The sequence below is a fragment of the Corvus kubaryi genome, unplaced genomic scaffold, assembly GCF_017639235.1.
Source record: "Corvus kubaryi isolate FWS band 111438036 unplaced genomic scaffold, C.kubaryi_AGA036_p1.0 37308, whole genome shotgun sequence".
Classification (NCBI taxonomy): Eukaryota; Metazoa; Chordata; class Aves; order Passeriformes; family Corvidae; genus Corvus; species Corvus kubaryi.
In genome coordinates, this window is record NW_024581096.1 from 988,728 (window position 1) to 1,016,672 (window position 27,945).

Genomic DNA, 27,945 nt, shown 5'->3' on the forward strand with positions numbered 1-27,945 from the left:
GGTATTACTAAAAAAAATCAAGTAAAGTACAGGATAACATATCTTGAAGAGATGAAGTTTGGTTGAGTGCTAGGATGCTCACTGATTTATTAATTCTAGCCTTCAAACTTAGCATTTGCAGTTATTCATACAAAAAGTACAAAAGATTTATTTTACAGAGTGGTTTATGATTCTGAGTCTTCCCAGGAAAGAGAAAAGTGTCTTCATTTTTTCCCCCTTCCTTATTTCTCACTGTTAAATCTGTGGATTTCTCTTAAAAAAAATAGTTCAATACAAATGCAAAATGGTAATGTATATTTGCTCTGGTGCATTAAGTGTAGAAATCAGATTTGTATGCTGAGACATAATGTAAAAACTGTATATTTATGCAAAACACAGGATTTCATGTTTTTTACTCCCCATAATAAACTTTTTTTTCATTCCAAGAGTCTTCAAGCTATCCTTTAAAGGAAAAATATTTCCCAGTTGATTATGTTTGCATTCCAATATAAACTACTTCTATTTCTGACTGCTAACAAGAAATTACAAAACCGATGTTCCACACTTGAAAGAAAGTATGGAATATATCTGTGCTCATCTACAATTTGCAAGACTTCTGTTTAATAAACACCAAGTATAGTACATAGGATTTTGACTATTTTCACATATACAGCAAGTACTCAAGTCCTTCTTATTTCCTTTATAAAAGCATCTCAATCCAATTAACAAAGATAGTACACTTACAAAAATTCGAATATATAGTACATTTGTTTCTGTACATGTATGTGCAAGATTTCCTGGCAAAAATACAATAGGGAATCCAACAGTTTGACCATTTACATCTCCTTTGGCAAATAAAACTTTGTATCACATGATGTAAGTACCATCTTTGTAGTATTTCATGGATTCTAGTTGCTGAGTCATTGCGAGAACATCCTGAAATCCTGTACTGAGTCCGGACATGTGTTGAAAATAAGCTTCCTTCTCCACTTGGACAGTTAAGTTGTTTACGCCAGCATCTTTCAGAATTGCTGTGACCTGAACAGAATGGTACAGTTAACATCAGCATTGTACTTCATATGTATCTCACAGTAACTTGCAGTATTCTGGCTCTGAAATGCTGTAAACATCACCCCCCCCCCGCATACCACTGTGAAGAATTCAACTCTCTGGAAAGCAAAGAGTACCTTAAGAGGGTATGGCTTTGCAACTTCTGCACACTGGGTGCATAAGGAAATATGTATCTTTTTAAGGAAAAGAGAAACCCACGGCAGGCAGGTAGTGGATATCCAGTTATAAATGCGTGATTAGCATCCAGATATCCCTACTGTTTATTCCCTGTTTTGCAGGCCTGTTTTTCCACCTCCCCTTTTTTTCTCAGAGCAGATATAGTGCGACTTTCACCAGTGAGTGTTTTGGCAGATGTTCTAGAAAACAACTCTTTACACAGCTAATTTCAAGCTAGCAGGCAAGGGGCAGTACAGCATTAGAGATCAGCTCTGAGACAGTAATGGAGAACTACAAAAAAAGTCATATGTGTCAGCTTGAAACTTCGGTCTATGACTGAAAGGGAGATGTCGAGTGGGAAATTAAGAGTCTAAAAACCTTGCACTTTACCTGCTGTACAATTCTCTGTTCCATCACATCTGATACTACTTGCACATGTACTGTGCCTGCCACAACAGTTGCAGAGTGACACCAAAAGTGAGGATCTCTGTAGGATATGACTCCCTCTATTTTTTGAATCTGTGAAGAAATTTCATTAGCAACAATTAAGTAATTTTAAACTTATATATGTACATGGCTATTGGTGGATAATATTTTACAAGGAAACAAAACTGTGTAGCACAGCAGCTTTCCAAATAAGCTATATTCAGAAATATCTTGTTTTGAAAGGTCAGTCATCTTGCTACTACTGTAAAATTCTAGAAGGTGAAAGTCAAACTAAATGAAAACCCCAGAAGATCAATGCTAAACAGGATGAGGAAAAAATCCCCTGATTTAGTAAACAGATCATAGGAACATATATGGATAGACTAATCAGAATGCTGGTTTGGCATCTACCAGGGCACTTGTTACCTCACTGTTTAGCAGCTATATTTAGTTATCATAGCTGAACTTAATTCAGAGACATAACTTCTTTTCCATAATTTATGATTTTTTCAAATTGATCTTTGTTCTGGATTGGCTCTGATGGTTTTTCAGAGCAGCTGGTAAGGTGCTGTGTTTTGGATTTCTGCCTAAAACCTTTTTGATAACACACCAATGTGTGTTATCACACCAGCTATTTTGCTGGACTGTTCTGGCTTTCTCTTTTCTATCAGACAGTTTCAAGGCTTTGTGTTTTTCCCACTTTGCCCTTGCCCTAGTGGGTAGGCTGGGGATGGACAAGAAGTAGGGAGGTGACACAGCCAGCGCAGCTGACCCAAGTTGTCCACAGGAACACTGCATGCCATATAACACCTTGTTCAGCAGTAAAAGCTGGGGTAGAGAATGAAGTGGGGATTCTGGCTTCCAAGGTGGCTGTTGTTTGGAGACCGTCTGGGTATCGGTCTGCTTGAGGGAGGTGGTACACCACTTTTTTTTCCTTTTTTCCACGGCTCTTCCTTCACCTGTTAAATTGTTCCTGAGTTTTCTTGCTTATGCTCCCCTGACCCACTAGCAGTGGTGGTGGTGGGAAAGGAGGGGAGTGAGCAAGTGGCTGTATGGATATCTGGCTGCTGGCCGAGGTCAACCTACAGCAAGCACACTGTTTTACTGTGATGTAATTTTTAAAATGCTTTCCTTCTATTTTTTAATGAACTGGCCTTTGATTGTTCTCAAAAAGTACTTTCTTCTTCTCCAGTCTCTCAGAATTAGTCTTCCTTCATGAAAAAGTGAAACCACACTCTGCACCTTACTTTCCTTTCGCTACATAAAAAATCTCTCCCAGACAATTCCCATTCCCTTCTTTCTCATGCAGACAAGAACATACTTCCCCCTCTACTAACTGACAGGACACCATAAGCATACTCTTCCTTGAAGCCTCTAGTTGATAGCATCCTCAAAGAACTTTTAACTCATTCTTTTACAGAGAGGAGTTCTCCACACTGAGGTCCACACTATGATTCTGGTCAGGAACTTCAAATGAAGCAATAGCAAAGACTAGGTACAGCCTCACAGCTGATGCCATACTGCACCAGACAGGAAGAGAACAGACTAGAAACAGAAGGTAATAAGAAAGAAACAGCTTTTTTTTTGCCATCCTACCTACTGTGAACCAGTATACCCTTCATGATACGGACAAATCAGAAACCTGGACATTACAAGCTCATTATATAATCCTGTAGCCTGAATGTTTGTAAGTTTAAAAAGGCAGGTTTGGGGAAGTGCCATATTACTTTCTTAGTACTACAGTGTGGTACATTTACCACACTGTTACCATACTTGTCTGAAATCATGGGCTACTCATAAAAGCAAAAAACAATGGAAGTCTTTTTAGCTGCAAACCCACTTTTATCATTAGAACTAGTCATTTTGTCACTTCTCTGCAAAATAGATTTTAAACAACCTGAGACATGAAGTTGTCTAAGGCAACAGAAGCTGTCTGACCAAACGGCTTGAGTTTAATAATCATTAAAAACAGTTACAGCTTTGTATGTTTGTATACGAAAACGTTTATAATTTTACCTTTTCCAAAGCAGCATGCAGATCTTTTTCCTGCTCTGGAGGTATCCTCAACAAAAGCACTTGACAGGCATCTTTCAATAGTGGGATAACACTAAGAAAAATCAATGTAGCAATAAAGAGAGAGCAGAGTGGATCAGCTATGAGCCATCCAAATTGCTGAATAAATATCGTGGATACAATAACACCAACACTGCCAAGAGTGTCTGCTAACACATGCAGAAACACACCTAAAACCAAAACAAACAAAGTAATTAACAGTTCTGTCTAAAATGTACATATATGTTCAACAGCAGAAACTTAGTAAGGCTTACTAAATATCCTCAAACAGAGATGACTCTCTGCCTAACCTGGGACAAAATACACTAAATATTTCGCTTTTCTAATGTTTAATTACAAATTAATGTAAAAACAATTTTTACTCTATAGGGCAATGATCTAGGTAGGCATCCACAGACTAAAGTATATGAGAATAGTCTGTAAATTGTTAGTGGGATTTGTACAATATAGCATAATCATTTAACACTGTACATAAGGACTCATTGATCCTTAATGGAGAGTTAAAAGATCAGTGTACATGCATTGACTTGCTAATGTGGACACACATGAACGTACTGGTTGGTTTTTGTATGCCAATTCTACTCCAATTTTACAAGAGCATTGTCTTTGCGCTACTGCTATGAATGTTATACCTTCTACTGCTTTAATTGTGGGTTCATTCTCAATGTACACTCAATGGGCATAGAAAAATACTCTCCAACCATTGGTAAGATTAGTGCTAGTTAAGTGTCAGGATTTTAAAGAATATTGAAACATGAGTATAGGCAGACTTTACAAAAATGACAGACATAATGAATATGAATAATCAGGATAACCAACTGAGTTAAGACATAAAATAACCTATGAAGCATGAGACTATTTACCATATTCTGACAAGCTTACACAGAAAACATCATTCCTTCATAGGTTTTTTTTATAAGCCAGACAGTTGGTAAATAACTACTTTCTAAATACTAGAGAAAAAATCCTATGCTGAAGTTTTATATAGAGTGCCCTTCTCAGTTAGCTTATGATTTTTGATTTGGAAGTTTTTCTTTAGCACCTTATCTTCTGAATCACAAATAAAAGCATATTCTATTGCTGGTCTGTATTTTTTCTCCTGCTTCTTATCCCCTTCCCTGGTTTTTACAACCAGCTGTCACATGACACCTAGAAGCATGGTAGCATCTTTATAATAATAGAGACCTTGTACCTTCATTTCCAGTTTGAACTTAGAAATGAGGACTTTAAGCTTTTTGACTATGGTTTACAGTGATCTTTATTACTGTTAGTGAAGACTGCAGATTACTGCTTTTTATTGTTCCTTATGTATTAAAGATATATGCATAGAAACATTTAAAGTTTCTTCAAGTTAAATTCATTAATGGTTTGAGCAATTCCTGTATAGCACATTTAATGGCTGTCAGATCACTCCTTGAGAGCACTTTTTAGATTGATGCATAGTACTGCATAGGTCTGATTCTGAAAATCTTCAGTCTCCTAGAAATCATGTACATCACTTATGATTCAACAGTCTGTACTTGCCTCTCATGTTGGTGTTCATGCCTCCTCCAGAGGATCCATGAGAATGTCCATGGCTGTGGCCATGGTCACTGTGGGAATGGCCGTGCCCGTGGCTGTGGCTGTGGCCATGGTGAGAATGGCTGTGATCATGTGCAGGACAGCCTCCCCGAGAAGCCCCGTGGGAGTGAGCGTGGCTGAAGGCACAGATACCAACAAGGTTTACAATCAGCCCTCCAACAGAAACCGGCTGTGGGAGGGAGAAAAGTCTTTAACTTCACTGCATCCTCACAGGTATTCAAACTCATTTTCTAGAACAAACTTATTTTTCTAGAACCAGAAACACCATGCACTTAATTAAGGAAAACTGTGGAAGTCCACAACTTCTCTGGGCAACCTGTTCCAGTGCCTTACCGTCTTCACAGTAAAGAATTCCTTCCTAATATCTAATTCATTCCTAGTATCTAATCTATACATACCCTGCTTCAGTTTGAAGCCATTCCCTCTTGTCCTGTCGCTAAATGCCCTGGTAAAAAGTCCCTCTCCAGCTCTCCTGAAAGCTCCCTTCAGATACTGGAAGGACTAACACCCTGGAGATAAACATAAATTAACCATTAACTGCAAAACTACACTGAAACAGAAGGACAAAACTTACAGTTAGCATGTTTGTATCTATGTCTGGAGGATCCACCAGTCTAGCCACTGATTCCATGAAGACAAAGAAAGCAATCACCATCAGAAAGAGGCCATTAATAAATCCAGAGAGAATTTCTACACGTCCATACCTGAAAGTAAATACACATACTTTTGAGAGTGAAGAATAGGTACTCTGAACAAATGTCAAAGTTATAATAAATAAAGTTGTAATTCTTTTAATACAGCATTAAGATTGCTATGATTTTTTTCCTCAATGTCACGGAATTGCGCCTGAATTTCTAAGTTATTTTTTTTCTGATCAAGAGGTTGCCAGTTTCCAGCTGTCCAAACTCCATTAGGATAAAGCAGTATAGAAGAATTCTCTTAAATATACTGCCCATTCAGGGCTTCAAATTGCTAAACTGTTATGCAAACATATAAGTTTAATTATATCAGCTGAATCTAGATCTTCATGTGAACACTGATTTTTAACATAGATTTTTGTTTGACATAAACGCATAGAATGAGGTAATTTCTAAATGATATTCACATTGATAGAAGTTTTACTTGTAGAGGTAAGTGAAAATTACATTTCAGACATATTTTTTGCAGAGGTAAGAAGAGAATAGCATGAGCACAAATAGAACAGAAGAGACACAGTGAAAAGCCCACAGAAGCATGCATTAGTAAAATATCCCAAACAAGGACATTTTGAAAATGAGCAAGAATTAAGTTTCAAATAGTCCTTAAAGAACCCAAGATACATACCCATATGAAAATATGCGAGTTGCTTTCCACCTTGTCATCAGAGCTGCAAAAAGCCCCATCACTAACGCAGAACAATCAAAAAGCATGTGAAAGCCGTCAGAAATAAGACCAAGGCTATTGGTCCATACTCCATAAAAAAGCTCCACAAAAGTGAAAGCCTAAAACAAAATAAGAGTTTTAATTTTTCAAATATTAACTTCTATATTAATGTTTTTGTAGATAGAAGGATATTCTTTTCACAGAACCCTCAATATTTTTCAGAGCTATTGTTCAAAGTATTTCTAGACCATTTTTTTTCTCCTCCAGTGAAATCCGTGACGCATTCCAAGTCTATGAAGAGACATTTTTGAACCTACTCTCCTTAAAGCCTCACACATAAAAACCCAACTCTTTACAGGAGTGAATTTAAGTTTTCATTTTGAATTTTAAACTAACATTCTGCAGACAAAATTCTAAGCATTTTATCATTAAAAATGGAAGAGCTCTGATCTGACATATCATTAGTGTAAAAGTAATGCTGTCTATAAATCTGTTATGCCAACATTTTCTCCACCAGTAAGTTGACTGTTTAAATCTTAGGAACTGATTTTGAGAAGGATACACAAGGAATCATTTTTAATACATACATTTACCACATACATTTTACTACTATTAATTCATCTGCCTAAAAACTTTTTTCCAATCTTTCATATTCCATAATGGAATTCCTTACAGTTAACAAGGATACTTCAAGTTTCTCCCCTTATTTTCCTGGAGATCTTTACAAATGAGGTTCTATCAAATTTGATACTGCATCATCTTTTCCTTTCAAGAAAGAGAAGCTAGAAATAAAACTAGCCTACTCCAAAATGACCCTAATCAATCCCACACCTTCTATTTTGTCGTCCCCATCCTTGAAGACCTTATCAGTTTCACCTTATCTGCTGGCAACATTGAAGTCAACCTTAAACATACTGTCATACACATATTCAGTTACTGGTGCAACCCTTATACATAGAACCAGTGTGACACTGTGACAATAAAACAGTGACCACTAATTAAATTACTCTATCAAAGGTCACTGTCAAACCAGTTGATTATGGGAATCTTTTAAAGAATGACTCTTCTTATTGTATTATATATGCACTACTGTGATTGGTTTGAAGAAAAAAGCCATGCACTTACCAGATTTAGGCACAAGAAATAGAAGATCTGCCTAGAATCATACTCCTCAAGGATTTGTTTCAGTGACTCCTTAATAAACCGGGGCAATGACTGAGAGCTCTGCTGTAATGCATCACCCATGAAGTTATAGAGAGGAGTGCCTTCAGGGGAATAGCCAATAAGGGTACCCTTCTGCCCTTTCCTGGAGGGGGAGGACAGGATATTGGCAGCTGCAAGGAAAGTATTGAAGTTTTTGTTGCTGTTTCTAAGCTTCACAGCTAGTTTATAATGTGTTTAATCAACAATCAAAGTTTACATGAAGTTTGCAGGCAACAAAGTGATTGTCAACTTCATCTTGAGATTTATCATTAGATTTCATTGCTATGTAAAATCAGATCATCACTTCCACAAAAGATCTATCACATTCCTTTTTTTTCTTCCCGACAGACAGTAAAAGAGTGAAAAGCTACAGGCTGCCTTATTCAAAAGAATCCATAAAAGCTCATCCAAAAGAATTCCGCACACCTCAATTTTCTAACTGGCCTTCCAGTTACACAAGACCACAGATTTAACCACAATTTAGAATACGTACATAAAAAGAAGAAGACAGCACTCACTACCACCCCTCCAGAAAGAACATGCTCTGTGCTTTCATGGTGAGGTGGCTTGTTCATAGCTCGTAGCTGGTCTGTTATTGGATGTGTCCAAAAGTTGCCAAAAAGCAGTGCACTAATGAAAATAAGAAAGGATCCGTATCGAGCACACGTGGAAGCTTCCATCTTCACAGAGCATATGGACTCCACATAGAAATCCAGGATCACAACAAAGAAGATGACTGTTATGAAAGGCATGATGAGAGAAGACCAAGACTCTACTTTACTCTGCAACAAAAAAATAAATTTCAAACAGGACTGCTCACCAGAAGAGTGATTGTATTTATAGCATTAAAGCTTGTTAACTTGAATTACAAGTGTTTTCACTAATCCATAAAACATAAATACTTTTAGACTTTATCATATAAACACATCATTCCAGATATAGAAAGAGACATAGGTCTAAAGTGCACTAAAGTACTTTATTTTAAATACTTTCACATTCTTAAAAGGAATACCATATGCAATGCCATGGTTGCAAAGGCCCACTCGCCCTATGCATGCAGGCAGAAAGAGCATTTTTTAAAATGACAATAAATAATCTACTTCTTAGGGATAAAAGAGCGCTGTATTTATATAGTCATTAATGCTTGTGAAAAGTTAGTAGATGAACTCAAGATAAAATTTCTGAACTAGAAGGATGAAATACAGTTATCACACAAAAGAGGAAATTAAAGTATCACACAGATAGTATCACACAAAAACAAATATAGAAGAAAAGCGTAATGGAAAAAATTCAAACAAAGCTTACTAAAAAATAAAGACAGCAACTTTGGTAATTTTAAAGGTATCTTAAAGGAAATATTTAAATTGCACTTCAAAAGCATTTAAAAATAAAATTTATCTTTGTATTTATTACCTTACCTCTGTTGTCAGAGAGAGAACAATAACCCATGGGCACAAAAGAAGGACGGAAACAAGATGAGACAAAGCTTGAAGACGCTTGGCTCCACCTACATCCACAGATAGTTTTCGGGATGCCATGTGAAAACCAACCTTACAGCACAATGCGAGTACCAGAAGCAGTACTCCACCCTGGAGACATAAAGGGATTCCATTAGCATTTCTTAAGTACCAAAAACCTCACTCCAAACACAGTGACACATGGAGAGAAGATTAATGTGCTTTTCTTAACCTGACAACAAAAACCAAAACTAGGATAGCTTAGCACTATTCCCAACAGCCTAATATGAGCTGAATTTTAAAACTCTCGATAGTGTTCGTTGGCATACACCAGCAGCAAAACGGTAGCAAACACCACCTGAGGAAGAAAAATCACCCAAAGCTTGTTTTTTCCATCTTCCATTATTAAAAGTGTGTTGAAAGCATACATAAACCCCCAAAGGTTCACATATCTTGTCCTCTAGACCTTTCATAACCTTTTCATCTACTTACCTTTGATCATATTGTATCACATTTCTTTACAATATACTCTTTCAAAATTGTTCTGTAAATTAATTACAAGATACACAGCATCTCATCTCCCTTAGATCACACTTGCTTTTGTGCACCATTAACCAGTCTTTCTAACATTTGGTTTATTTTTATTGTAACACTTTCTCAGTTGCTCCACATCTTTTTTCTGTTTTAGTCCTTAATGAAGCCACTTCAGCAAGACTAAGCTAACACAACTCAATCAGCCAGGTAACCCCATATAGTAAGGTTATGATAGACAGCTATTCATACCACCAATTACAACTGGACTATCTTACTGAGAGGTATCAGAATCTGGGTCTTCAAATACCAGTTTAATGTAAAGGAAAAACTAGGGAAAGCTAAAGATGCACCAACAAAACACAGGCAACAAAAGTAAGAAATGGCTTGTACACAAAGCATTATAAAAATCCAGAACACTGATGACAGAATATTTCATGGTAATTTTAACGAGACTTTTTAGGTTATGCACTACAGTGAAGTCCTTACCAGCTTTAGAGGTTGAATATTACATGGTTTAGCTTGCTTTATTGAAGCTCTTCATACTCTGATCAGTATGTAAAAATTACAGTGCTAGTTCAGTTCCAATATGGGGTGGGGATGTTCAACCTTTTGGTTTTCATTCCGGCATGGATTAGCTCTGAGCTGGTGAATATCTTACCTACAAAACCTTAGATAGATATTCTAAAATACTTGTTATTTACCTTGTGATCTGCAACACCCAGGAAAGCAATGATTGTATACAGAACATGAGTGAGAGCACTGTCATGATGCCCCTCAGCTAAATAAAAAATTAAGGAAGAGTTTCATTTGATTTTCTTTTTTTTTTTTTTTTAACCAGGAACAACAAGAATACGCAAAGGTAGCAGAACACAGAAAGCAGATGTAAGCAAACGGAGCTTTATGGTGTGTTGGCATGTGCAGGACAACCAGGGGATTGCACCCAGCCCTCAGCATGGGTTTGTGAAAGGCAGGTCCTGACTGACCAACCTGATCTTCTATGACAACGTGACCTGCCTAGTGAATGAAGGAAAAGCTGTGGATGCGTGGGCTCCAGTAAAGCCTTGGACACCATTTCCCACACAATCTTCCCAGAGAAACCAGCTGCTCCTGGCTTGGACAGGTGCACGTTCACTGTGTAAAAAACCGTCTGGATGGCTGGGCCCAGAGTGGTGATTTGTGGAGTTACATCCAGCTGCTGTTCAGTCACCAGCGCTGTTCCCCAGGGCTCAGTACTGGGGCCAGTCCTGTTTTATACCTTTATCAGTGATCTGAACAAGGGGATCAAGTGCATCCTCAGGCAGTTGGCAGGTGACACCAAGCTCGGTGGCAGTGTTGATCTTTTCTTCACAGAAAGGATTATCAAACACTGAAACAGGGTGCCTAGTGAAGTGGCTGAGTGAACATCTCTGGCAGCTCTTAAAAGACATAAAGACATAGCACTTAGGGACACAATTTAGTGGTGTGCTTGGCAGTGCTGGGTAAACAGTCGAATTATAATTTAATTCAGTACACTCAATTTCACATTTTCTCTGCTCCAGTAGTAAGAGTCACTTGCTGTTACATGTAACAAGAAAGGATACGATGTTCTGCTATTTTAGCCATGAGGTCATCATTATCAAAAAGTAGTAAGCAGATGACAGCTATGATGAAAAATGCAGCACCTCTTGTCTGTAAAAAAACCAAACAAACAATAAACAACCAAACAACAAAAACCCCTAAGTATTTCTACAATCTGCTACAATAGATTACTATCAAAAAATCCAGGAAGTAAGTCCCCTCCTTCCCTGCTTCCTGATCTATGTAACATATTGCAGAAAGAAAACCATGAATGAAACCCCTATTATTTTTAAGAAAGTGGCCATGACAATATCTTTTCACATTTTTTCTGATTTTCAGACTTACCAGATAACTCAGGACACATCACCACTGTAGCAAGCTAGAAGCTGGTATCCTACAAACTTTAAGTGTGATTACTTTCTTCTTCATGGTGTGTTTCTGCCTGCCAGAATGCACTGCTACTTCAGCCTGATGATTCAATGTTTTGTAGCTTCAATGAGCTACAAACAAGATCTGTACAAACTACTGAATTTTGTCTTACGGGACCTAAAGGCTAGGGAATTATGCAAAGACTAAGGGAAAGAACAGCTCTGAGGTGCTTTTGTGGGGAAAGGACAGAGGTAGTGATGAAATCCCAGCTCCCAGAGCTTTCACCACCCAGATTTAAACCACTGCAATTTTTGGTATTCATTATCTTAGCTACATACTGAGCTCTGTGTCTGAAAAATACTATTACAATCTTCTAAAGTCCAATAGAGCTATCACATTCTTGTTTCAGAAAGTTATCTGATCAGTTCATTTCATAAAGCTGAAACGTTCAGAGGACAGGGTTATTGCTCCCTTGTTTCTGCTGCCTTAAGATATGCAGCTTAATTACCAAATGTGGCCCACTAAGATACAGATTGACAAAGAATCTCTGAAGCTCTACATCTATCCTTTTGGTAGCTGGCTGGAGAAAATAATTTGTCTTCAGCATGATCTTCATGCTGGATGCCCTAAGCTTCTCAATTTGCATGGGGTGAGCATAGAGTTGTCAGTGCAGATGACTGTGACTTTACTCTAAGGCTGCCTGAAAGTGCTTAGGGGATTCCAGTGCAGTAATGAGACACAGATTTCAGAACTTACAGCCTGAGATGGTACCAAAGTTGAGACTTCCCTTCTAGCCTCAGGTATATAACAGCAGGTATTTTCCTCCACCTGTTACTGTTTTTGAGTGAAAGTGCTCAAAACTGCTAGGTATTGGGATAAGTTCATTCAATTTAGGGCTGATTGGGCACATTTAGAGAACACCTTGCAAAAGTATGTACAGCGGGACTGGAGACAGAGCACGCCTCAAGTATAGGTCTTCAGTTAAATGAAAGGGCCTAAGTATTCAGCACACACAGGATCATGCAGACATAAAAGTACTTAAGAGAACTTCCTGGCAGAAAGAAATGATGTATGTGAAAAGCTAAACACACTGAAGATTCTAGGCCAGGAACTGGAGACTGTATTGCTGGACTTCAATGTCTAAGGGTCAGGACCACTACATGCACGATGTTCTTTTGCCAGTTTGAACCCAAAATCCCATTACAAAGAATGCTGAAGTGCAAAAATAATTCTCAAGGTTCTTTTCTGCCCATAAGCAGAAAAACTTCTCAGGTATCTGCCATGGATATCCAACACCTTCACGTACTGGTTACCTCTCAATGTCGTATTTATTAATTCAAGTAGTACATCTTAAAATTCCACCACTAATTAAACTAAAAAAGCATATATTTCTATGAACATGGATCTGAACCACAGTTTGCTTCAGGTAAAGAAGTACTTGAATTTATAGGATTCAGTATGTTTTACGTTTGGTAAAATAAATTTTTAAATACCTTTGCTGGTCCTCCACCTGAGCTTGTGAACAAGACACTAAGGAGTGACAGCACAACCACATCACTGTGCTCAAACAGTAACAACGTTCTATAAAAAAGTGAAATAAATACTCCATTTACCATGAGTTTACCTCACAACCTTGATATACACTATTTCAGCTAAAATTAATGACACAACGAAGATTTATCCTGTGATTACAACAGCAGGTTTAAGCAATTAAAAAGAATAAACACAGATCAATTTCCCTTCACCAGCAATAGATCTAGCTGCAGACATTTATACATGTTATAAAACAAGAACTTCCTAAATCAAGGAACAGATTAAAATTATTAATTTACAAATAACTTTAAATTGTATTTTCTTCTAACAACACAAGATACTAACTTACTCAAGATGGACTTAATATTCCCACTACAATACCTCCTCTAAACCAGCTTCTGCTCCCAGAGAAAAAAAGACATCCTGTTCTGTTGCATGGCATTCTGTTTATTGAGGGGCTGATAACCTAGTAGCTTATGCCAAAACCTCTTAATTGCTCAAAATAAAAAAGTCTAGCTGACACACTACCTCCTTGACACAGCAAAGGCTGCCTAACAAGCTGTAATGACAGCTTTTCTGAGCAGAACATGGAAGTAATTATTGCTGTCAAGTTTACCAAGTGCTTTTGCAATCCTCTGCATAGCAATACAACATGCTAGGACCCATGTAAATGGTTCTGTTTGGGCAGGCTGCCAGCATCCAGAAAGATATGAGAGTAATAACTTAATCACAGCATTATTACTCTCAGGTATGCCTTCTCCTGTGTAGATGATAAAACTTCACATTCATAAATGTATAATTTAAGGCTTTACTTTCCTCTCTCTCGTGAAACATGCTTTCCAATATATTAACCTTCATTTTTGTAAGTCTAGCTACTCTTGTATAATTACTCAGTCAATAGTGCTAACACACAGCACAAATGGTTTTATCTGTACATGCACTAATGTTACCCAATTTCAACACAGAGCACACAGCCAACCAGATAAAGAAGTACCCCACAACCAGTGCAGAAATTGATTCTATTTGCCTGTCAAAGGAATACCAGCTGCTAGCACTAGCCGTCAAGCCATGGACTCCAAACAGGTAAATAAACAATTGGCATTACACTAATGGCAGGGAAATGACAAAAAATACATTCTGTGACCTTGATGTATTACTCACATCAAGTGTTTAAGCATTATCAAGAATTTCACTGGCATCTCATAAAAGAAGCAGTGAAGAAAATTACACACTTAAATACCTACAGAAAGTATATGTACTTTTTTCAAAGCACTAAAGATTTCACAGGAAAATTCATAAGGATTCAATAAATTTTCGAAATATACATTAAGTGGCTAGCAGCATGATCTGACGGACAGAAAACAAAAAGCAAAGGAGCAAGACAGGGAAGGATCACAAAAGAAAAACAGTATTTACAGTAGATATGTATTTACCTCAGTGGTCCACAAAGAGTGAGGCCAAAAAACCACAAGAGTGAAATGATACATCCAACAACAGCATGCTTAAAAATTTTGATCCACTACAAAAGAAAGGTATTTCATTATCATTTTCTCCAGAGTTTCAAAACACCCTATTACTAGCATTGTTTTAACACAATAGCTGTAGAAATTGAGGGGAAGATATATGCTTTGTAAGTTCTATAATTACAATTTTAAAGTATGATTGTCTTCTTAGCTACTTTGCCAGGCAACTAAGATTTATTTGGACATACTGTGAACCAGAATTTTTTTTTCTACCACAGTACTAGATTCTGTAACATTGTTTGCGTTCCCTTCAACAAAAAGCCTGAAAAATGGTTGAAAAAAATAGCAAGTCCATTTACCTACTTTTTAATCTATTGTATATATTGGATAAACATAAAAAGAACTAGATAAATCATACAAAATTGAGACTAAGACCTTATGCTTACAAATATTTATGTGTATGTTAAATTCTTTCTTCAGGAAGCAGGCTGTAATTCAGATATTCAATACATTATTAACTTTAAATGCAAGTTTTAGAAGAAAAGAAATTAATTTTGGAAAGATGTTAAACAAGACAAAGTACCTACAACAAATATAATATCTTCGAAATCTAGAATTTAAATTTTTTTAGCAACAGTAAAACCATGTATGGACAGATTTTTCTGAATTCAAATCAAAGATGCCATTTATTCCTATTCACACTTTTAAAATTCTGCTATACATGTCTAGTCATGAAAGCAGCTGACACAAGGAACACTTTGAGCCTTTCCTTCAGATTCTGTCTACTTAGCGTACACACTGGATCAAGTTTTTGCACACATAATTACATAAATCCAAGATGAATATGAAGCAGGTGAAGAAAATTTATTTCTTACAAATCAGCAGGTTCCAACCCGACCCCACTCTCAACTCCTTGGGATACTGGGAACTCACAAAGGTTTGACAAGCAGTTAGATCAGGCCCTCATCACATGCAGAAAGGACTCTTCTGTTCTGAGGGACAAGACTGGAGCATTTCAACATTCTGGCAGTCCAGAAATTGCCTGTCTAACTGTCAAAGTCAGCTAAGTAGACTTAGCTTTTTGACTAAGCTTAAGACTCTTTTTGAAAATCCACTCCTCAAAGTAGATGCTTGAATGGCAATAAGGACCAGTCTTTTCACTACACTCTCAAAAGAAGCTGACAAAAGCTAAGAACATTGAGTGTTTTAGCCCACAAGACACTGAGCTAGTTGCACACCTCTAGAAACTGTAACCACATCTTTTAAGTGGAGTAATCTTTGTTCCCCTTTCACTTTTGGCAAAAGCCATATTGCCAAGAATATTTACAAAGATGCAAGTCACTCTTAGATATGTCAACTCACCTGACGCTTGGTTACCACTTTTCCAGAAGAAAACGGTTTTTGGAACAAAACCATAAAAAAAGCAGACCTGTCAAAAGGAGAAAGTTTTGTCTATTAGTGTATTAGCAGTCAGCTTTTTATTCAAACCAGATCTAAACAACTAGGTCTCTCATATCTGGCTCAGTTTACAAAATGGCTTCCTCCACAATTTTTTCCATTAACAGGCCACACTGACCACATCCACTGATTTTATTTTCCCTGCTGCATTACCAGTGTCAAATACCAGTACTACAATGATGACAATGAACTTCAGTTCTGGTCGACTTCAAATGCCAGTTCTCGAGAAAATGGCTAATAAGAAGTCGAGTTGTTATTTACAAAAATCAAAATAACTGATCTCAGAAGTTTTGAAGAGAAATAATACTGATTTTTATTAGCAAGATAGATATACCAAAAGGCTTACTCATATATAGAATGCTGAATACACAGTCCTGTAGGAATAGAAGACACAGCACACAACTTTTTCAAGTGGGATCAAAAGTGATGGGCAAAAAAAAAAAACCTATGGTGCAAGAGAGAAGTCCAGAAATGTACATGAATATGAAATAAAAGGAAAAAACAGGAGTTCCAACTGTTCCAACTCTGTCAAGTTTATTACATTAATGCTCCTCTACATCTCATCAAGTAAACAGGAAGCAGGATTTTGTCTGCAAAGGTTGTTTCTGCGTATTTGCTATCAGCTTTCATACCTCAGCCCTCAATCTGGGAAAAACAACAACTGAATCTGATAAGAACTACAGGAACACAAACTATAAAAAAGAAAGCTTATCCTCTACACCCTTGTTAACAAAATTTGGATGTGCCCAAGTGTCCTGGTTTCAGCTTGGACTGAGATATTTTTTTCTCAGTAGCTGCTACTCCAGTGCTATTGCTGGTGCAGTGCTGTGTTTTGGATTCAGTGTGAGAACAATGTTGATAACACAGTTTTGGTAGTTTCTTAGTACCGCTTATCCAAAATCAAGGACTTCTCAGCTTCACATGCTCTGGCAGCAAGCAGGTGCACAACAAGCTGGAAGGCAGGATGGGCTGGAGGCCTGGCCTGAACTGGCCAAAGGGATGTTCCAGACCATAAATGCCGTATACTCAGTATATAAACTGAGGAAGCTATCCAGAAGGGGGGCTGATTGTGATTTGGGGGTGGCCTGGGTATCAGTCATTGTGTGGTTAGCAGTTGCATTGTATGTCACTTGTTTTTATCAAGTTTTCTCTCTCCCTTCCTTTTATTACTATATTTGGCTTATTAACTTATTAATAATTCATTAACTTGTTAATTTCAATTATTAAACTCTTCTTATCTCAACCCACGAGTTTTTCTTTTTGTTTTCCTCCTGATTCTCCTCCCTGGGATGCGGGAAAGTGAGGGCACAGTTGTGTGATACTTGATTGCCAGTTGGAGCAACAGTCACACCATGACCACCAGCACTGTGAGCACTGTCAGAGTAGGCCCACCTTTGAAGCTGGAAAAACACTGAAGTTTCTCGAGCACAGAGAGGCCTTACAGAGACATTTGGAAAGACTAGAGAGCTGGACAACTGCCAACAATATGAAATCTAACAAGAGAAAGTGCTGGATTCTCCATCTGTGGTGGGATAACCCTGCTTGTATGCACGAAGAAGGGGACAAAAGGCTGGAAGGCAGCCCCACAGAAAGAAATCTGGAGGTCTGGGTTGATGGCAAGTCGAATATAGGTCAACAAAAAGGGTCAGCTGTGTCCTGGGGTGCATTTGCATTCAAGCACAGCATCACCAGCTGCTCGAGGGACATGATTGCAATGCTCTGCAATGCACTGATGTGGTCTCAGCTCAGGTCTTGTGTGCAGTTTTAGGAGCCTCCATGCTAGAAACTGTTAGACTGTGTCTGGGGGAGGCAGCCGAGATGGTGTAAGGTCTCAAGGGCAACAGGAGTATCTGAGGTCGCTTGGTTTGCTCAGCTTAGAGAAGGCTGAGGGGTGACCTCGTGGCACCTTCCTCAGTAGAGGGGCAGGTGCTGATCTCTGGTGACCAATGACAGGGCATGAGATGGACTAACACTGCATCAGAGTAAATCCACACCGTGCATTACAGAAAGGGTCTTCACTAAGAGGGTGGCCGGCCTCCAGGTGGTAACTGGCTCCCCAGGAGTGTCACAGCTCCAAGCCTGTCAGAGCTCAAGGAGTATCTGGACAACACTCTTGATCATACGTTTAAGTTTCAGATATTTGTATGAGGAGCAGAGAGTTGGACTCAATGGACCTTATGGGTCACTTCCAACTTGAGACATTCCAAGATACTGAAATTGCAGTGAACAGAAATGTGAAGCAAAAACACTGCTATGAACTTCCCGGATTCACTATTATGCCTTCTTCTCTTCGAGTAAACGATAACAACATAATGCAGGATTACAAGTTTGATGCTGACAAAGAACCAAAGCAGTGGGGAACAAGGCTCCAACGCTTGCACACTCACCCCAGCTGCACTACGAAGATAAACTGCACGAGGTGGACCACTTTCAGGAGATCATAGGATTCAAACAGCCCCACGGCTTTCAAAACCTTGGCGAAGCACAGCAGCACGATGTACCGAGTCAGCCTGCAGAAGGAGAGAGGCCGGTTGGCACCTGCCACGCCGCCGCCCAAGCCCGGCCCCGACGCCTCAGCGGAGGCCGCCGGCACCCCCGCCTCCAGGGGGACGCGGGGGCGATGCCCACTGCCCCCCTGAAGAGGGGAGGGCGGCCGCTCCCCCCCGCCGCCGTTACCGGGCGCTGGGCACATCCACAGGCCCCAGCGCGCCGCCGCCGGCCAGGGCCTGCCCGCCGTACGGCTGCTCCATGGCGGGACGGAGGGAGCGAGCTCCTGCAGGGAACGGCTGCGAGCGCTCAGGCGCGCAGGCGCGGCCCGCTTGCCCTGCGCCGGGAGCACCGCATCGCCCGCGGGCAGAGCGGCGAGACGAGAACAGGGGAGAGCGGAACGGGAACGGGAGCGGCGGCACGGGAACCGGGAACGGGAAGTACGCGATGCAGGGCGCCCGCCAGCGCGCGTGCGCGCGAGCAGTGCGCAGGCGCCGCAGCGGGGGGCGGGGCCGGGGCTGTGAGGGGCGCGGCTCGCTCCCGTCGGGGCGCGGCGCGACGATAGCGGATTTACTTTATTTATTTATTTATTTTTAATGCAAATCAGTTTATTTTGTGTTATTATGGCACAAAGCCCTGCGCCAGTATCAAGCATCAGGAGACTGTTTCCCTGCCGACGGCTTCAAATGTCCAGTTGAAACTACTGGGAAAACTGAGAAAGAAAATTGGAAATGTCCGTATTGTGAGCTAGCTGCTTTCTTCCAGCCGTGTATCAAGCTCTCTGGTTTTGGTTCGCAACACATGATTTTTGGTACGCAGTTCAGTACTGAGGCAGGAGAAGGAAATCAAGAATGTACTGATGTATTGAATTAGCTCACCAATGGTCAGCTGCATATTGGATTTCTTTGAAACGGACTTGGGTAGAGTTTAACTAGGAAGAGATACAGAGATGGGAGCACAGAGGGGTATGACTGCTGGCAAATGAAATTTCCAGAATTTCAATAGTCAAAAATCAAAGATTTTTAAAAATTATTTAGAGATTTTCAAATTGTTCCCAGTGCAGGTGAAGACCTCAGCATGGCAAGCATAAGCATATTACGTGAAATGCCGTCTCTGCCTTGTAAAGACCCATTCAAAGTTTAATCCACAGGCCTTGTCTCCTGTCAAAAAATCCCTCAGTTAAGAACTCGGAGTCCCTGAAGCCCATGGATCAACCACAGGATGTCGATAATGTTTTTAAGTAGGGGAGGGGTGAAAAAAAGTTTTATTACGTGCCGTGTACGGTGTGTCCGGGAGATGGAGGTGTTGGCAAACAGCACAAGTGAGCGGAGCGCAAACGAGAGGCGGGAGTGGGCGGATAGCCCGGGAGCCGGGTAGGGAGACCGAGTGATGTGGAAGAAGGGAGAGAGTGAGAATCAGGGCACTGGGTCAGAAACATGCAGAGAAAGGAAGAGAAAAAGGCTAGTAAGGCACAGGGGAGAACTTCCTGCGACCAAAACAGGGGGAAACACCAAAAGCAAATGTGTGAGTTGAATGACAGCATTGCAAAGACCAGGGGATGCAGGCATGCATCCTCAATGCTTTCTGAGGGTTGGTATATGCGGCATGCTGGGGCAGCCTGCTGCCCATCATTGGCTCTCCAGTGACTTGTGCAGTGACTGCTCACACAAGCTGAGTGGTGTTAAGTCACTGGCCTGCCAGTTCACTTAGCTGGTCCCCAGTGAGTGCCTCCCCAACATGTCTCAAGCACCTGCGCCAGGTGGCATCCTTTTGGGTGCTGGGTGTCCCAGGCTGGAGCGGTGGCAAGACACCCCTGCCTAGGCTCTGCACTCCAGCAGGACCTCTGGCTCAAAGGAACCTCCTGGGAGGACCTGTGTCCTGCCACATCAGCAGTCCTGTCTCACCTGTATATACATAAATATACCTAGGACATGAACTTAGACCTGTGCATAATCTTGACATACTGGAAATCCACTCCTGGCTTGTCAGCCTGGTGCAGCTGTATTTGGTTTGGCCGAGAGGTGTCTTGGTGTCAGCATGTGAACTTTATCACGTGTGAAAGCATGTAATAACTCTGTGAGTTTTGAAAATACACATTACTAGGCCCTGCCAGGGTCTATCAGATGTGCATGTTCATATGTTCCAGTGGAGCACCACTGCACACACAGATGGCTTCTATCCTGCTGCAAAGATGGGGGGCAGGTACCTAAAAACCAAAACTGCAGAATCAAAAACCACACGGTCAAATTGGTTAGGGTTGTTCAAGGGAATGGTGAAAATAAATGACTTCTAATGAGATGAGGAATAGATGAAGGAGAGAGAAGTTAAAGTCCCAGAATGAATAGACCTAAACCCAGAGACTTCATGATTGAAAAAGAAACCATATGCAGGGTATGGAGTTCTTGGATAGGATTTGAGCTGACTCTTATTTAATCCCTGCAAAACATGCAGGAAAGGTAAGAAAATCGAGACATAAAATAAAGTATAAACATCTATTGTTTCGTTTAATTCTAGATGTGTATTAGCTATGGTTTCTGTTTGCTTGAATGTTGCATACTCCTGAAGACTTAAATTGTGAAATCAGAGTATATAAAAGATTAGAAATCTGGGGGAAAGGGTAGTTGAAATGTTAGCGGTGGTCCTAGGATGTCTTTGTTACCCCTCAAAGAAAATGTGATGTGGTGAGGAGTACAACACAGGCGTAACAAATGTCCCTGTGAAATGATAAAGCTGATTGTTACTACAACCTGGTGAAACCAGGGGAAACTCAGAAGGAAGAAGCTCAGAGAAATTTGGGAGGATAAATTTTTGCATTTTCTCCACTGAAAGAGATCTTTTGGCAGTTGAAGCATAAAAAGGACCACCTTCTAAGTGATATAGTTCTTACTGTTATTTCAGGATTACAGTTAACTATAGTAGATTAAGGGGGAAAAAAAATTCCCCTTCCTGTGAAAGCAAAAGTACTCAAACTTGTGCTCAATGAAGAGCTGCAGTCATTTCGAGTTTGAACTTCTGGTCTGTCAAGACACATCAAGCATTTTCCCTCGGCATTGAAAGAAACAATGTCTTCATTTGCCACCAAATGCAGGGGCAGTTATCTGTAGCGGGCTCTGGACTTAAGTGTGTGGGGAGGCACACTCAGGATAGTGGCTAATGTCCTGGTGAGGGAGCTCTGGTAGAGCTCCGCTGCCAATGGGCATTTTTTTCAAGCTGTGCTTTTATGAAGAGTTTTGTTTGGAAAATATCTTAATAGCTGACACAGATATCTGTTCCAGGAAACGCTCACTGGGATTAACTAAGTAATTGGAATGGCAGAAAATGTCTTTTCTCTTTGACTTGGCATGGGAGGACAGTGACTTTGCTAAGACTTGGCTTCTGCACTTCTTCCTTTTGATTCTAATGCAAGCTGTGGTCTTTCATTTTTCAGCTAGCAGAGAACAACTAAATAGAGAGCAGCTTTATTGGGAAGTGCACAGATATCCATTGTTCCCGTCATCATACTAAACTGACACACATCAATTTGCAGAAAGTTTCAGACAGTTGGTGTCTGAGGAAGCGAGGAAAGGAGGGCAACTGTCTCTGAAATAATATTGTGACTTGGATTGCTGTGAATCTCCATCTCTTCTTGTGCTGCGGCTGTTTTATGTACATATCACTATGCGAACTAGTGAAATTAAAGTGATAGAGGAATAAGTAAAAAAATTCTCTGGTATATCAATTCAGAGAAAATGATGTCGCAAGAAAGCCTAATTGTGACTTAAAAGTGACGTCTTTTCTGATATAAAGCTCCAATATTAACTGTGTCGCAGGCATGAAAAGGGAAAAAACGGCTGATAGAAAATCAGAAGTTCCTGAAAATCAGGGTCACTTTAGAGCTTTTGTGATTTCCTGTAATGTGATATAAACCACCTATTGTATTTTTGCTGGGAAATTTGTAGCTGAGGTCAATATAGCAGAAAATAAAACTTGAGTGAACAGACACAGGGTTTCTATGCTAGAATGAGAGTTGTGTTCCTTATCAAACCATTCACTGAGGATGGTGCCTGTTCAAATTTACATAAAGCATACTAAAATGTATGTTAGGCTATATTCTATCATGTTTGCAAAATGTTTAATTTTGCATCATCAGAATGCTTGTATTTAGGTGTAACCAGCTTTTTTTTACCTGGACTCCTTAACACATGTCTCTGGCAGTAGTTTTCCCTCCTCTCCCTGCACTTGCTGCAGCCTGACACCATCTTCCTGGTGTGGTTCAGGCTCTGACATGCTTGGCACAGATGGAGCCACTGGTGGGGATCTTGCTGGTTCCAGTACTGCTGTGTTAGAGGGCAGCCAGCTTCCTCCTTTAAGCTCCATGCTCAGGTGTGTAGCCCTGCTAAGAGCTAGTTGGCAGTCTGACCTGCATTTTCCCCAGGAAAATCAAGAGCCCCCAGAGATCAGTCCTGCCTTTTGTGTTCCCCCCTTCAGGGTTTGTCCCTTTGATAGTGATGATGCATGCAGAGAGCTGAGCATCTGCCAAGGTCATGTGTGTGATTTGATAAATGTTTAGTGAAAGGAACCCATACAGCAAGGGCCAGCAAAGTGATGTGGTTTCATAGGGAGCTCAGCTGATGACTGGATCTCAGTCATAGGCCAATGATTTAACAACAAGGTCAATTCCTCATTCATTTAAACTTATTTAATAATAAATCTGAAATAAATACTTGAAATTGTGTTAGATAATTTTTTACAACTTTCCAGTCAGAAATAATTAGGTGCTACAAGTTGAGCAACTGAATAATGAGAAATTATTCACTGCTTTCCTTGCTAAGGATGTGAATTAGCACATGTTCTGTTTTGATGATGGAGTGCATTCTGCTTTAGGAAACTCCTGGAGTATGGCTAGTGTGAGTACAGACAAATACATGATGCTAACTTTCTGTCTAAACCCAGCAGCTTCAGTTAGCTCTTATTTTATATTGTCTTCCCAGTGTCAGACGTGAATGATAAGAAACTTGTGTTGCTGGAAAGGTGAACTACATAAACATCCTTTAATGGCATTTTGCCTCAAATTTCCTCTTTCCCCAGCATGACTGAAGGCATCAGTTATGGGTTCACAATCATGTGAACATTACCAATAAAGCATTGTCTTCTTGAACCTTCAGAATGATACAAAGATATTAATTATTACCGCAGGCCTAGGGTATATCACCGTGTCCCGCAGCCGTAGGGAGGCGGAGAGAAGATCCAGCAGGTAGGAACTGTGCAGCAAGATTGATTTATTTAATTATTTTACAAACTCTTTTATAGACTTTTTCCTTCATAGTCTAATTGGACAAAGATCAGCCACCCCTTGGGGGTGATTGGCTAGAGTCCTAAAACATCCATTGTCAAAATATTTTTCTACTGTACTATAAACAAGACTTCTCAAGGTTGCAGGTGTTTGGTTGTTTACAGAACTCTGCTACTATCTCTGTGTGAGAGAAAAATTCTCTCATGGACTTAGAAAATAGCAAGAAAATCCTTGCTAGCAGCATTTTTGTATCCACAATTAATGGTTATTTTATGCCAGCTCACCTATGTTTTCTAAAAATAGTAGAAAATTTAAGAGAGCTGGCAATGCAGGCAGGGGAGGTGATGGAGACATGATGAGTTCATGGCAATAGATAATCCAAACCCTGTGACTTGCTCCACCACCCTCTTACCTTTTCCCAGAAACTATCAGAGGCTTAAAAAGAAAGCTCTTGGGGATATGTTTTAAAAAAAAAAAATATATATATAATAAAGTACGCTTTAAAGCCCTATATTTGGGCTTTGTACTCAAAGGACAGTGAGGATTGTGTCTCACTGTACCTTTGTTCTGGTGTCAGCCATGTATGACCCACAAGTAACTGCTTAGACCTCCAATTCCTGGCTGTGGAGGACTACAGATGTATGGGCTGGACATGATGTGGATGGTGAGCAAGCCCTGCCCTGGGAACAAGCCTGGTCCAATGTATAGCTCACAGTATGGGAATATTCAGAAAGCTATCCATGCTGACAGAGATAAATGGAAGCTGTAGAAAAGTGATAGAAAACAGAGTTCAGACTATTCTCTGTGGGTGATATTCCTCTTCATGTTTTATTTCCAGTTATTTTAAAATTAAGCCATAAATCGAAGGCAGAATTCACATTACACATTCATCTCCTCTTCTGCAGACCCCTGGGGGACAGCTGGACTACTTTATCAGGATGGAGAGTGGAAGGCTTCTGACCATTGTTCAGCTCTTGTGTGTATGAATGTGTACTAGTTTGAAAGCAGACCAGTGCGAAACTTGAAATCAGAACTACAATTTAATAGGAAAATTAAAAATAAATGCAGTAGTACAGAAACACTGACAGAGTCAGGATGCAACCTGACACCCTGTCAGGATGCAACCTACACCACCGGTCAGGGTGGTGGTAGCAGTCCAATTAAATGGTGGCTGCAGTCCTTTTGAGGTTATAGATATGGTTCTGTTGAAGCAGTGATCCTGTAGAAGGGTCTGGTCTTCCTCTGAAGGTCCAGTGGTGGCTATGTAGCTCTTGTCCTCTGGGCACCCAGTAGGTAAGGGCTGCTTGTGCTGTTCCAAACCCCAGATTATATCCAGGTGGGAATGCTTGGTTCCTCCCCCTGGGTGGAGCATCTCACAATGGAATGATGTCATTTTATGAATCATGCAGTGAGGCTGGATGGCTCATTAGCAGAAGAAATCGCCTGGAGGGAGTTATCAGGGATGTGTCATGGAAGAGACAAAGAACACTGCCCCACCTGGTTTTAACAGATGGTGATAGAATACATACTTTTGGTTACATCCTACATTATAACCTAAGACGGTATGTGTACTGCTTGAACAGGCAGGTGTTTTCTTTTATGTTGCCCTGGGATATATCATGCTTTTTTCCCATACTGTTACTAGTTGACATCCATACTGGTATTCCTCAGATCTTGTTTTGACAAGCTAGGTAATAGGACCTCGTCCCTGGAGAACCAGGACTTAGACTGAGAATGCATTTTTGCTCATATTGGAACATAGGGTTTTTTATTTTATTTTAAATTAAAAACCTCTTTATGACAGCAGGTAATGTGAGGAGAGGAGGGAACAGAAATTAAAAAAGGCACTGTGAACAAAGAAACATTTTTAATGCCAAAACCATAGTTAGTTATGATAATTAGGTTATCTGGAATGATATTCTAACCACTGAATCATCAATTAACCCTGAACGAAACTTTACCTATTATTGAGGCATTTAGGATGGTCTTACTATGTGTAGGTTCTCTTTTGTCTGGTAGTTGGGTCAAACTCATAGTGAAGACTTTCCCCAGTGAGATGCCAGTCTAGATATCTCTCTTCTGCCTGGGTGCATATTTTCACAAAACTCTGGGAACTGAATGTCTCTAGGACCTCTTGTTCCATCAGTAGCAAGGGCTGGCCAACAAGTCAAAATATCTTAGGAGGAGATGAAAGCAAAGCCAATGAAATTACCTGTAGACAATATGTGGGCAAGCAGTCTGGTAGGAAAGCACACACAGAATCATAGATTGGTTTGGATTGGAAAGGACCTTAAAGGTCATCTAGTTCCAACTCATGGGCTGGGACACCTTCCCCTAGACCAGGTCGCCCCATCCAACCTGGCTGTGAACTCTTCCAGGGATCCAGCAACAGTGAAACTAGCTAGGAAATTAAGCTGTGAAATGGTATGGCTGGCTTGTGGCACATGTGGCCAGGCTGTCTTGAGGTATGGGTTTGGCTCTAGCCCCAAAGGAACACATCAACATGCCTGCTCATAGCTAATTCACACTGTGAGATCTCATGGGTTGGTATGATGGAGAGTGGCTGGCTGACTTAAGGAAGGGAGGTGTGTGGAGTTGGTGGGGACCAAATGAAGTGTCTTCTCATAGTGTTGAGGAAGGAAGGGAGCCTGAGGGGTAAGTTCTTGTTGGAGAAACAATGGAAATGGAAATGAACAGAAGAAATGTTGCAGGGGGGATCTTGAGGGAATTAGCAGCTGAATTAAAATGGAGGTGCTCTGATGAACTACTTGCTTCTTTTTCTTTCATAATCTGATTCTGCCTACAACTCTGAACACAGGTTTTTGTACTTCTTAGCTTGCTTCATCTGCTCCTACTTGCTGTTTGGTAAGGCTGAGTGTTTTCGTGACTGGGCTACAGAGTACTAGGCTCTTTGGCACAGTTGGTGGCTGGGATCAAGGATTGCTTTGCATTCTGGCTTGGCAAGCCATGCTTCCTCTCACTGCAAATCTTTTTGGCTTTTGCCACCCAGGCTTGTTTTCACCTGGCTGAGTGTACCTCTCTTCACCCAGCTAATGGTGCAGCATTACCCTTCCATCAGCAAAAATTAGCTCTTGTAAGAAGCACTGCTCAGCACTGCTTCTCTCCCAAATGGACCAAGTGGAACCTGTGGGGCAGAGGTTACAAACACATCCTTTCTTATCTGACAAGTGACAATCCTTCTCTAACAGAGCTTCCTTGCCTTTTGGGGGAGTCTAACATGCTGCAGCTATATTTCACACAATCCTCTGTGGTACTCTCTTTGTTTCAGGCACTAAAAACTATCAATAAAAAGGTATGGTCAGCAAGACAATTCCCCAGATAATTGTGGAAACATGTTTTGTCTTATTTTGCTGTGAGCCCATTGTCTGTTTCTTGATGCCAGCAGTCAGAGCATTTATCATAACTACTCTGAATTATCTCAGAATGTCATGATGTCAGAGCGAGATTCTCCGTTTGGAGTGACCTTTCTTTCAGTAGGTGGATTTAGCAGAGAAAAGGAGAAAGGATTTTAGTAAAGATTATTGAAACAGCCTGCAATCAGTGAGGTCACTCAGAGTGGATGCTCCTCCTTGAACAGTTGCTTTGTGTGCACTCAGAGCTGTAGGTTACGGGCGGGTTCGGTCGGGACGGAGACGGATGGAGGCGAGAGATCTCTATAGGCAGGTCTTGGGACACAGTCGGTTTATTGCAAAGGGCGTGGGTATAGGGGCACTGCTCAGAGCTGCCAGACTCAGCTCTGAGCAGGCCCAAGAGAGCAAGAGAGTAAACGGGTGAGAGAGAGAGAGAGTGTAAGAGCAAGAGTGGAGTGGAATGGAAGTAAGGAAAGGAATGTCTGAAGTCCTGGTTACAATACAATAAATCATCTTCTGTACTGAATATTCTAATTGTCACTAACTAATCTAATAGAAGATACAAATCCTATAGCATTTACATACAGCCTATA

General features: G+C 40.3%; 1 protein-coding gene and 1 long non-coding RNA gene across 2 annotated transcripts; one reads left to right on the forward strand and one right to left on the reverse strand.

The window, feature by feature from the left end:
• Positions 1 to 57: 57 nt before the first annotated feature.
• On the reverse strand, positions 58 to 19,172 carry SLC30A5 (solute carrier family 30 member 5). The gene is made up of 16 exons (XM_042028201.1): positions 18,899 to 19,172; positions 18,610 to 18,732; positions 16,127 to 16,193; positions 14,735 to 14,820; positions 13,262 to 13,349; positions 11,423 to 11,510; positions 10,544 to 10,620; positions 9,270 to 9,440; positions 8,345 to 8,633; positions 7,774 to 7,982; positions 6,610 to 6,767; positions 5,861 to 5,990; positions 5,230 to 5,455; positions 3,649 to 3,875; positions 1,597 to 1,725; positions 58 to 1,017 (listed from the first exon to the last, which is right to left on the reverse strand). Exons 1-16 carry the CDS (start codon positions 18,970 to 18,972, stop codon positions 847 to 849), a joined length of 2,313 nt encoding a protein of 770 aa, XP_041884135.1. The 5' UTR covers positions 18,973 to 19,172; the 3' UTR covers positions 58 to 846.
• LOC121664713 lies at positions 1,663 to 5,417 on the forward strand. The gene is made up of 2 exons (XR_006016099.1): positions 1,663 to 3,190; positions 5,189 to 5,417. It is a non-coding gene; the product is annotated as an uncharacterized LOC121664713 (long non-coding RNA).
• Positions 19,173 to 27,945: the final 8,773 nt, after the last annotated feature.